The following is a 12,392-nucleotide window of genomic DNA, read 5'->3' on the forward strand; positions in this document are numbered from 1 at the left end:
TAGCAGTGCGCCCTTCTCTACTATGTCTGCTACCCTATAAAGACCTTTATTTTCCCATTTCTTTAGATGTTTATGTGTATCCCCCTGTAAGAGGTATCTAATTGGCATCAGCAAGGAATTTTTAGGGAAGATGTCTTCTCTCTTCCTAATTGTTGACCACAGCTTAACAGTAAGATCTCTTGTGTGTGTTTCTGAGTGACAGTTGTCAACCTTAGTAGGTGGCATTTTATAAGGTAAATAGTCATTTTTTATTTTTGCTGCAGCAGTGATTGTGGGCAGTAGGTTAATAGATCCAGAAACGCTCCAGTAAATCTGGATCATATTTATTTTTTTGGTATGTTCTTTGAATTCCAGTCCAAGCACATGAAGAGTCTGATATATTAAGCCCCTGCTAAGCAAAGCTTTAGTGTATAAAACATAATTTATGTAAGAACTTACCTGATAAATTCATTTCTTTCATATTAGCAAGAGTCCATGAGCTAGTGACGTATGGGATATACATTACTACCAGGAGGGGCAAAGTTTCCCAAACCTCAAAATGCCTACAAATACACCCCTCACCACACCCACAAATCAGTTTAACGAATAGCCAAGAAGTGGGGTGATAAGAAAAAAGTGCGAAAGCATATAAAATAAGGAATTGGAATAATTGTGCTTTATACAAAAAAATCATAACCACCACAAAAAAGGGCGGGCCTCATGAACTCTTGCTAATATGAAAGAAATGAATTTATCAGGTAAGTTCTTACATAAATTATGTTTTCTTTCATGTAATTAGCAAGAGTCCATGAGCTAGTGACGTATGGGATAATGACTACCCAAGATGTGGATCTTTCCACGCAAGAGTCACTAGAGAGGGAGGGATAAAATAAAGACAGCCAATTCCTGCTGAAAATAATCCACACCCAAAATAAAGTTTAATGAAAAACATAAACAGAAGATTCAAACTGAAACCGCTGCCTGAAGTACTTTTCTACCAAAAACTGCTTCAGAAGAAGAAAATACATCAAAATGGTAGAATTTAGTAAAAGTATGCAAAGAGGACCAAGTTGCTGCTTTGCAAATCTGATCAACCGAAGCTTCATTCCTAAACGCCCAGGAAGTAGAAACTGACCTAGTAGAATGAGCTGTAATCCTTTGAGGCGGAGTTTTACCCGACTCGACATAGGCATGATGAATTAAAGATTTCAACCAAGATGCCAAAGAAATGGCAGAAGCTTTCTGGCCTTTTCTAGAACCGGAAAAGATAACAAATAGACTAGAAGTCTTTCGGAAAGACTTAGTAGCTTCAACATAATATTTCAAAGCTCTAACAACATCCAAAGAATGCAACGATTTCTCCTTAGAATTCTTAGGATTAGGACATAATGAGGGAACCACAATTTCTCTACTAATGTTGTTGGAATTCACAACCTTAAGTAAAAATTCAAAAGAAGTTCGCAACACCGCCTTATCCTGATGAAAAATCAGAAAAGGAGACTCACAAGAAAGAGCAGATAATTCAGAGACTCTTCTGGCAGAAGAGATCGCCAAAAGGAACAAAACTTTCCAAGAAAGTAATTTAATGTCCAATGAATGCATGGGTTCAAAAGGAGGAGCTTGAAGAGCCCCCAGAACCAAATTCAAACTCCAAGGAGGAGAAATTGACTTAATGACAGGTTTTATACGAACCAAAGCTTGTACAAAACAATGAATATCAGGAAGATTAGCAATCTTTCTGTGAAAAAGAACAGAAAGAGCAGAGATTTGTCCTTTCAAAGAACTTGCGGATAAACCTTTATCTAAACCATCCTGAAGAAACTGTAAAATTCTCGGAATTCTAAAAGAATGCCAAGAAAAATGATGAGAAAGACACCAAGAAATATAAGTCCTCCAGACTCTATAATATATCTCTCTAGATACAGATTTACGAGCCTGTAACATAGTATTAATCACAGAGTCAGAGAAACCTCTTTGACCAAGAATCAAGCGTTCAATCTCCATACCTTTAAATTTAAGGATTTGAGATCCTGATGGAAAAAAGGACCTTGCGACAGAAGGTCTGATCTTAGCGGAAGAGTCCACGGATGGCAAGAGGCCATCCGGACAAGATCCGCATACCAAAACCTGTGAGGCCATGCCGGAGCTACCAGCAGAACAAACGAGCATTCCTTCAGAATCTTGGAGATTACTCTTGGAAGAAGAACTAGAGGCGGAAAGATATAGACAGGATGATACTTCCAAGGAAGTGATAATGCATCCACTGCCTCCGCCTGAGGATCCCGGGATCTGGACAGATACCTGGGAAGTTTCTTGTTTAGATGAGACGCCATCAGATCTATTTCTGGAAGTTCCCACATTTGAACAATCTGAAGAAATACCTCTGGGTGAAGAGACCATTCGCCCGGATGCAACGTTTGGCGACTGAGATAATCCGCTTCCCAATTGTCTATACCTGGGATATGAACCGCAGAGATTAGATTCCGCCCAAACCAGAATTCGAGATACTTCTTTCATAGCCAGAGGACTGTGAGTCCCTCCTTGATGATTGATGTATGCCACAGTTGTGACATTGTCTGTCTGAAAACAAATGAACGATTCTCTCTTCAGAAGAGGCCAAGACTGAAGAGCTCTGAAAATTGCACGGAGTTCCAAAATATTGATCGGTAATCTCACCTCCTGAGATTCCCAAACTCCTTGTGCCACCAGAGATCCCCACACAGCTCCCCAACCTGTAAGACTTGCATCTGTTGAAATTACAGTCCAGGTCGGAAGAACAAAAGAAGCCCCCTGAATTAAACTATGGTGATCTGTCCACCACGTTAGAGAGTGTCGTACAATCGGTTTTAAAGATATTAATTGAGATATCTTTGTGTAATCCCTGCACCATTGATTCAGCATACAGAGCTGAAGAGGTCGCATGTGAAAACGAGCAAAGGGGATCGCGTCCGATGCAGCAGTCATAAGACCTAGAATTTCCATGCATAAGGCTACCGAAGGGAATGATTGTGACTGAAGGTTTCGACAAGCTGAAATCAATTTTAGACGTCTCTTGTCTGTCAAAGACAGAGTCATGGACACTGAATCTATCTGGAAACCCAGAAAGGTTACCCTTGACTGAGGAATCAATGAACTTTTTAGTGAATTGATCCTCCAACCATGATCTTGAAGAAACAGCACAAGTCGATTCGTATGAGATTCTGCTAAATGTGAAGACTGAGCAAGTACCAAGGTATCGTCCAAATAAGGAAATACCACAATACCCTGTTCTCTGATTACAGACAGAAGGGCACCGAGAACCTTTGTAAAAATTTTTGGAGCTGTAGCTAGGCCAAACGGCAGAGCCACAAACTGGTAATGCTTGTCCAGGAAAGAGAATCTCAGGAACTGATAATGATCTGGATGAATCGGAATATGCAGATATGCATCCTGTAAATCTATTGTGGACATATAATGCCCTTGCTGAACAAAAGGCAAGATAGTCCTTACAGTTACCATTTTGAACGTTGGTATCCTTACATAACGATTCAATATTTTTAGATCCAGAACTGGTCTGAAGGAATTCTCCTTCTTTGGTACAATGAAGAGATTCGAATAAAACCCCAGCCCCTGTTCCAGAACTGGAACTGGCATAATTACTCCAGCCAACTCTAGATCTGAAACACATTTCAGAAATGCTTGAGCTTTCACTGGATTTACTGGGACACGGGAAAGAAAAAATCTCTTTGCAGGAGGTCTTATCTTGAAACCAATTCTGTACCCTTCTGAAACAATGTTCTGAATCCAAAGATTGTGAACAGAATTGATCCAAATTTCTTTGAAAAAACGTAACCTGCCCCCTACCAGCTGAGCTGGAATGAGGGCCGCACCTTCATGTGGACTTAGAAGCTGGCTTTGCTTTTCTAGAAGGCTTGGATTTATTCCAGACTGGAGATGGTTTCCAAACTGAAACTGCTCCTGAGGATGAAGGATCAGGCTTTTGTTCTTTGTTGAAACGAAAGGAACGAAAACGATTATTAGCCCTGTTTTTACCCTTAGATTTTTTATCCTGTGGTAAAAAAGTTCCTTTCCCACCAGTAACAGTTGAGATAATAGAATCCAACTGAGAACCAAATAATTTGTTACCCTGGAAAGAAATGGAAAGTAGAGTCGATTTAGAAGACATATCAGCATTCCAAGTTTTAAGCCATAAAGCTCTTCTAGCTAAAATAGCTAGAGACATAAACCTGACATCAACTCTGATAATATCAAAAATGGCATCACAGATAAAATTATTAGCATGTTGAAGAAGAATAATAATATTATGAGAATCATGATCTGTTACTTGTTGCGCTAAAGTTTCCAACCAAAAAGTTGAAGCTGCAGCAACATCAGCCAATGATATAGCAGGTCTAAGAAGATTACCTTAACACAGATAAGCTTTTCTTAGAAAGGATTCAATTTTCCTATCTAAAGGATCCTTAAACGAAGTACCATCTGACGTAGGAATAGTAGTACGTTTAGCAAGGGTAGAAATAGCCCCATCAACTTTAGGGATTTTGTCCCAAAATTCTAATCTGTCAGACGGCACAGGATATAATTGCTTAAAACGTTTAGAAGGGGTAAATGAATTACCCAAATTATTCCATTCTCTGGAAATTACTTCAGAAATAGCACCAGGAACAGGAAAAACTTCTGGAATAACCACAGGAGATTTAAAGACCTTATCTAAACGTTTAGATTTAGTATCAAGAGGACCAGAATCCTCAATTTCTAAAGCAATTAGTACTTCTTTAAGTAAAGAACGAATAAATTCCATTTTAAATAAATATGAAGATTTATCAGCATCAACCTCTGAGACAGAATCCTCTGAACCAGAAGAGTCAATAGAATCAGAATGATGATGTTCATTTAAAAATTCATCTGTATAAAGAGAAGTTTTAAAAGATTTTTTATGTTTACTAGAAGGAGGAATAACAGACATAGCCTTCTTGATGGATTCAGAAACAAAATCTCTTATGTTATCAGGAACACTCTGAACATTAGATGTTGATGGAACTGCAACAGGTAATGGTACATTACTAAAGGAAATATTATCTGCATTAACAAGTTTGTCATGACAATTAATACAAACAACAGCTGGAGGAACAGCTACCAAAAGTTTACAGCAGATACACTTAGCTTTGGTAGTTCCAGCACCAGACAGCGATATTCCTGAAGTATCTTCTGACTCAGATGCAACGTGAGACATCTTGCAATATGTAAGAGAAAAAACAACATATAAAGCAAAATTGATCAAATTCCTTAAATGACAGTTTCAGGAATGGGAAAAAATGCCAAGGAACAAGCTTCTAGCAACCAGAAGCAAAGAAAAATGAGACTTAAATAATGTGGAGACAAAAGCGACGCCCATATTTTTTTAGCGCCAAATAAGACGCCCACATTATTTGGCGCCTAAATGCTTTTGGCGCCAAAAATGACGCCACGTCCGGAACGCCGACATTTTTGGCGCAAAAGAACGTCAAAAATGACGCAACTTCCGGCGACACGTATGACGCCGGAAACGGAAAAGATTTTTTGCGCCAAAAAAGTCAGCGCCAAGAATGACGCAATAAAATGAAGCATTTTCAGCCCCCGCGAGCCTAACAGCCCACAGGGAAAAAAGTCAAATTTTTAAGGTAAGAAAAATGTTTGATTCAAATGCATTATCCCAAATATGAAACTGACTGTCTGAAAATAAGGAATGTTGAACATCCTGAGTCAAGGCAAATAAATGTTTGAATACATATATTTAGAACTTTATTAAAAAAGTGCCCAACCATAGCTTAGAGTGTCACAGAAAATAAGACTTACTTACCCCAGGACACTCATCTACATGTTTGTAGAAAGCCAAACCAGTACTGAAACGAAAATCAGCAGAGGAAATGGTATATATATATAAGAGTATATCGTCGATCTGAAAAGGGAGGTAAGAGATGAATCTCTACGACCGATAACAGAGAACCTATGAAATAGACCCCGTAGAAGGAGATCATTGAATTCAAACAGGCAATACTCTCCTCACATCCCTCTGACATTCACTGCACGCTGAGAGGAAAACCGGGCTCCAACCTTGCCTCCATAGGAGGCAAAGTTTGTAAAACTGATTTGTGGTTGTGGTGAGGGGTGTATTTGTAGGCATTTTGAGGTTTGGGAAACTTTGCCCCTCCTGGTAGGAATGTATATCCCATACGTCACTAGCTCATGGACTCTTGCTAATTACATGAAAGAAATTAGGTAAATTGCACATGTTTCAAACTTTGAATCACTAATGAGATGCCTTGCTTCATCACCCCTTGCCTCCTACCATACCTGGTATTATATCTCACATGGCTTTCCCTTACCTGACACCTGTCTACACACTTCAACCTACCAGAAGATCACATACAAAGTTTCAGAAAAAAGAAAAACAACTTGCATACAATAAGCAATGAGTAATAATAGAGTAAAATTGAAAGCCACAGCAACCTCTGTGGTGGGAGTACTGTACTGCACACAATATTATTATTAAATACAGGCTAAAACTGAACAGCAGAGAAACTTTATAGACAGGGACAGGAAGCCAATAACCGGACTGTTCCAGGGAAAAATGGGACAGTTGGCAACTATGGGATATGATCTGACCTTACACAGACACTGATTAGAAGGCACACTCTGTGCACCAGCTTGATTGATGCACAGTCCCAGCATACTGTCATACTTTCATGTCCCTTAAACTACAGACACACTTGCTTTAAAAGTGCAATTTAATATATCACATGGATAAGCAAAGGAAGTTTGAATATGATGCCTGTTAACAAGAACAGGCAGATTCTAACATTACTGACACAGATAGCCAGCTTGTTTAAATAGGTGTATTATGGAAATGCTTCCAGTGCTTCTGCACATAGTGCAGCAACTCGTACATACCTGTCATGCCGCAATGCCCTCATGTCAACGTACACCGTCGTGGGGTCTGGTCCAGATGTACCCTGAAATAAGAATTTTGAAAAATAATTATTTTACTCTGTAATGTTATTAATAACTGCATGATTTTTTTTTTATTTTATGGCAGTTAAACATTATTCTGTAAAGTATTTGTTTGCCTTCATGTAAAACATGGTAAATATTTAGCAAACTGGTACAAGTATTTTTTTTCTATTCAAATCACCACCTGAAATGTCATTCATAACACCCAAAGTATGGATTAATTTAAATTTGTGATACATCAAATGTATTTTTTTTATAAACCAGCATTTTAAAATATACCATGATATGAACTGACACACATGGAGAGAATCAGACTGACATTTGCTCTCAGTATTTAATTATCGCAGGGGTTGTGCTACACTTGTGGAATCTTATTAATAGTTTCATTGTGTGAAACACAAGTTAATCAATGTCACAGTCTATCTAGTAAATAGAACTATTAGGTACATAGAAAGAAATCCATTGCAAAAGAAAAAGGGGTTATTAGAAAAGAACAACCAGGAAGCTCATATTATTATGCATCTTAACTAATGCTGTAAAACCATACCAAGAGCATACATATATAGCCTCACCAAAAGAAAGAAAAATATTTATAAATAAATATTCAACATGTTACATGTATGTAAACAATCACTTAAATACAAAGGTGTTTAATACAGAGATACAATTTGAGCAACAAACATTGAAAACATTTAAAATGAACTACTGTTATCTTAATGCTCGTGTACATTTTAGCCAGGTGGTAAGGAAAATCAGCCGGGTGGTGTGCCCCCAAAAAAGGCCCTGGGGAGAACACACTGCATTTCTCAAACTTTTATAATGAGGGGTGCATTCATTTTTATGGGTTAGATGCCCTCACTGAAGTGAGTCAGATAACTTTTCAATTACACACACTATTTAAAATAAGTCTTACATAATTACATAATTTAAATTGAGTGAGCAGAATATGGGTGCAGTGTAAGTGACTAGCATGACTTGTAGAGAGAAAAGTAAACCATCTATTGGAGAGTATGGTCTCTAAGGCAAATTATGTCTTAATTGGTATTTTGAACATACTTTTCTGAAGAAAACAGAAAACAAGTACATTTCTTGAATGTCTAAAAGAAAAACTAGGGTTGTGCAATTTATTAAATAAGCTGATTTAAAGCAAGACATAAATCCATGTTTGTTTTTTAAGCATATAATGCTAGTAATGCTCACATTGTTAAATCTTGTCTGGCAGCTAAAGGGTTTAAGGAATAATTGTTCTGTGATAACAATACAGATCTCTTCAAATGTAGAACAATGAATACATTTATTGTTTTATCATAGTACAAATAATAAATAACACCTGGTCCCAAGTATCTTACAATTAGATATGAAACCAAAGAAAATGAAAAACATATACACATTATACTATACATGGAAATAGACTCAACTTCATAAAAATAAAGGTAGATGAATGTCATTTACAAGGGAGCATAAACTCACAAGTGTTATACTTTCTAATAGTATTTTGGGGGCTACAGATAACTTTACAATTTTAATTATGAGGTTGAAAGCTAATATTTTTCCATGGCATGTAGACCATGATACTACAATCTACTTCACCAAAAATAAACAGAAATGTACCCCCCCCCAAATTAAATTTCAGCTATTCCATAACAACAAACACTTTTAATCTAAACTTTGTCACCAAACATATAGGCACCTCAATCTCTCTACCTTAGTATAACCCTCATTGAATCGAAAGGGGAGGGGGGGGTTATTTAGGGAATGTGAAAATCCCCTACCTGCTCAGCCAGTTTCCCCAGCCTGTGAGGCTAAAGCAGCAAGAACAGCAACGGGGTGAGTATAGGTACAAATAGAGGTGAGGATGAACAAAATAAAGGGGCGTACATGTACAGAAATGAAAATGAAAATAATAAGAATAAAAGGAATGGGAAAAATTAGGAAAATGCCAGAAGCAGGGAATAAAGAAAGAAAAAAAATAACAAAAAAACAAAACGAACAATGTCAAATATAGAAACTGTAAAAAAAAACAGATAAAAGACAAAACAAACAAAAAATTTAGTCTTTAAAAGGATGACATAATTTAAAAAAAAAGATGAGATGTCTACAATTTTAGTATAAACGGTTGATATTAAAGCAATAAACCACACTAAAATATTATGGTTAATGACATTTATGTGATTTAAATGAATATTAAATTAAAACAGAATTTATGTTTACCTGATAAATTACTTTCTCCAACGGTGTGTCCGGTCCACGGCGTCATCCTTACTTGTGGGATATTCTCTTCCCCAACAGGAAATGGCAAAGAGCCCAGCAAAGCTGGTCACATGATCCCTCCTAGGCTCCGCCTACCCCAGTCATTCGACCGACGTTAAGGAGGAATATTTGCATAGGAGAAACCATATGTTACCGTGGTGACTGTAGTTAAAGAAAATAAATTATCAGACCTGATTAAAAAAACCAGGGCGGGCCGTGGACCGGACACACCGTTGGAGAAAGTAATTTATCAGGTAAACATAAATTCTGTTTTCTCCAACATAGGTGTGTCCGGTCCACGGCGTCATCCTTACTTGTGGGAACCAATACCAAAGCTTTAGGACACGGATGAAGGGAGGGAGCAAATCAGGTCACCTAAATGGAAGGCACCACGGCTTGCAAAACCTTTCTCCCAAAAATAGCCTCAGAAGAAGCAAAAGTATCAAATTTGTAAAATTTAGAAAAAGTGTGCAGTGAAGACCAAGTCGCTGCCTTACATATCTGATCAACAGAAGCCTCGTTCTTGAAGGCCCATGTGGAAGCCACAGCCCTAGTGGAGTGAGCTGTGATTCTTTCAGGAGGCTGCCGTCCGGCAGTCTCATAAGCCAATCGGATAATGCTTTTAATCCAGAAGGAGAGAGAGGTAGAAGTTGCTTTTTGACCTCTCCGTTTACCAGAATAAACAACAAACAAAGACAAAGTTTGTCTGAAATCCTTAGTAGCTGCTAAGTAAAATTTGAGAGCACGAACTACATCCAAGTTGTGCAACAAACGTTCCTTCTTTGAAACTGGATTAGGACACAAAGAAGGCACAACTATCTCCTGGTTAATGTTTTTGTTAGAAACAACTTTTGGAAGAAAACCAGGTTTAGTACGCAAAACCACCTTATCTGCATGGAACACCAGATAAGGAGAAGAACACTGCAGAGCAGATAATTCTGAAACTCTTCTAGCAGAAGAAATTGCAACCAAAAACAAAACTTTCCAAGATAATAACTTAATATCAACGGAATGTAAGGGTTCAAACGGAACCCCCTGAAGAACTGAAAGAACTAGGTTGAGACTCCAAGGAGGAGTCAAAATTTTGTAAACAGGCTTGATTCTAACCAGAGCCTGAACAAAGGCTAGAACATCTGGCACAGCTGCCAGCTTTTTGTGAAGTAACACAGACAAGGCAGAAATCTGTCCCATCAAGGAACTTGCAGATAATCCTTTTTCCAATCCTTCTCGAAGGAAGGATAGACTCTTAGGAATCTTAACCTTGTCCCAAGGGAATCCTGCAGATTCACACCAACAGATATACCAAATTATGTGGTAATTTTTCTGGTTACAGGCTTTCAGGCCTGAACAAGAGTATTAATAACAGAATCTGAGAACCCTCGCTTTGATAAGATCAAGCGTTCAATCTCCAAGCAGTCAGCTGGAGTGGGTCGAACGGACCTAGAACAAGAAGGTCTCTCAAAGGTAGCTTCCATGGTGGAGCCGATGACATATTCACCAGATCTGCATACCAAGTCCTGCGTGGCCACGCAGGAGCTATCAAAATCACCGACGCCCTCTCCTGATTGATCCTGGCTACCAGCCTGGGGATGAGAGGAAACGGCGGGAACACATAAGCTAGTTTGAAGGTCCAAGGTGCTACTAGTGCATCCACTAGAGCCGCCTTGGGATCCCTGGATCTGTACCCGTAGTAAGGAACTCTGAAGTTCTGACGAGAGGCCATCAGATCCATGTCTGGAATGCCCCACGGTTGAGTGACTTGGGCAAAGATTTCCGGATGGAGTTCCCACTCCCCCGGATGCAATGTCTGACGACTCAGAAAATCCGCTTCCCAATTTTCCACTCCTGGGATGTGGATAGCAGACAGGTGGCAGGAGTGAGACTCCGCCCATAGAATGATTTTGGTCACTTCTTCCATCGCTAGGGAACTCCTTGTTCCCCCCTGATGGTTGATGTATGAACTTGGCCCTCGCTAGCTGAGGCCAAGCTTTGAGAGCATTGAATATCGCTCTCAGTTCCAGAATATTTATCGGTAGAAGAGATTCTACCCGAGACCAAAGACCCTGAGCTTTCAGGGATCCCCAGACCGCGCCCCAGCCCATCAGACTGGCGTCGGTCGTGACAATGACCCACTCTGGTCTGCGGAAGGTCATCCCTTGTGACAGGTTGTCCAGGGACAGCCACCAACGGAATGAGTCTCTGGTCCTCTGATTTACTTGTATCTTCGGAGACAAGTCTGAATAGTCCCCATTCCACTGACTGAGCATGAACAGTTGTAATGGTCTTAGATGAATGCGCACAAAAGGAACTATGTCCATTGCCGCTACCATCAAACCTATCACTTCCATGCACTGCGCTATGGAAGGAAGAGGAACGGAATGAAGTATCCGACAAGAGTCTAGAAGTTTTGTTTTTCTGGCTTCTGTCAGAAAAATCCTCATTTCTAAGGAGTCTATTATAGTTCCCAAGAAGGGAACCCTCGTTGACGGAGATAGAGAACTCTTTTCCACGTTCACTTTCCATCCGTGAGATCTGAGAAAGGCCAGGACAATGTCCGTGTGAGCCTTTACTTGAGGAAGGGACGACGCTCGAATCAGAATGTCGTCCAAGTAAGGTACTACAGCAATGCCCCTTGGTCTTAGCACCGCCAGAAGGGACCCTAGTACCTATGAGAAAATCCTAGGAGCAGTGGCTAATCCGAAAGAAAATGCCACGAACTGGAAATGCTTGTCCAGGAATGCAAACCTTAGGAACCGAAGATGTTCCTTGTGGATAGGAATATGTAGATACGCATCCTTGAAATCCACCTTGGTCATGAATTGACCTTCCTGGATGGAAGGAAGAAGTGTTCGAATGGGTTCCATCTTGAACGATGGAACCTTGAGAAACTTGTTCAAGATCTTGAGATCTAAGATTGGTCTGAACGTTCCCTCTTTTTTGGGAACTATGAACAGATTGGAGTAGAACCCCATCCCTTGTTCTCCTAATGGAACAGGATGAATCACTCCCATTTTTAGCAGGTCTTCTACCCAATGTAAGAATGCCTGTCTTCTTATGTGGTCTGAAGACAACTGAGACCTGTGGAACCTCCCCCTTGGAGGAAGCCCCTTGAACTCCAGAGAATAACCTTGGGAGACTATTTCTAGCGCCCAAGGATCCAGAACATCTCTTTCCCA

General features: G+C 39.5%; 1 protein-coding gene across 2 annotated transcripts in view; it reads right to left on the minus strand.

Annotated features, from left to right (window-relative positions):
• Positions 1-12,392, minus strand: part of DIP2C (disco interacting protein 2 homolog C) — a 911,498-nt gene that overhangs the window by 63,624 nt on the left and 835,482 nt on the right. For both annotated transcript variants that reach the window (XM_053713839.1, XM_053713838.1), the window contains one exon: positions 6,907-6,968. In XM_053713839.1, coding sequence (XP_053569814.1) covers positions 6,907-6,968 — 62 coding nt within the window. The remainder of the gene's footprint in view (positions 1-6,906; positions 6,969-12,392) is intronic.

The sequence above is a fragment of the Bombina bombina genome, chromosome 5 (genome assembly GCF_027579735.1).
Source record: "Bombina bombina isolate aBomBom1 chromosome 5, aBomBom1.pri, whole genome shotgun sequence".
Classification (NCBI taxonomy): Eukaryota; Metazoa; Chordata; class Amphibia; order Anura; family Bombinatoridae; genus Bombina; species Bombina bombina.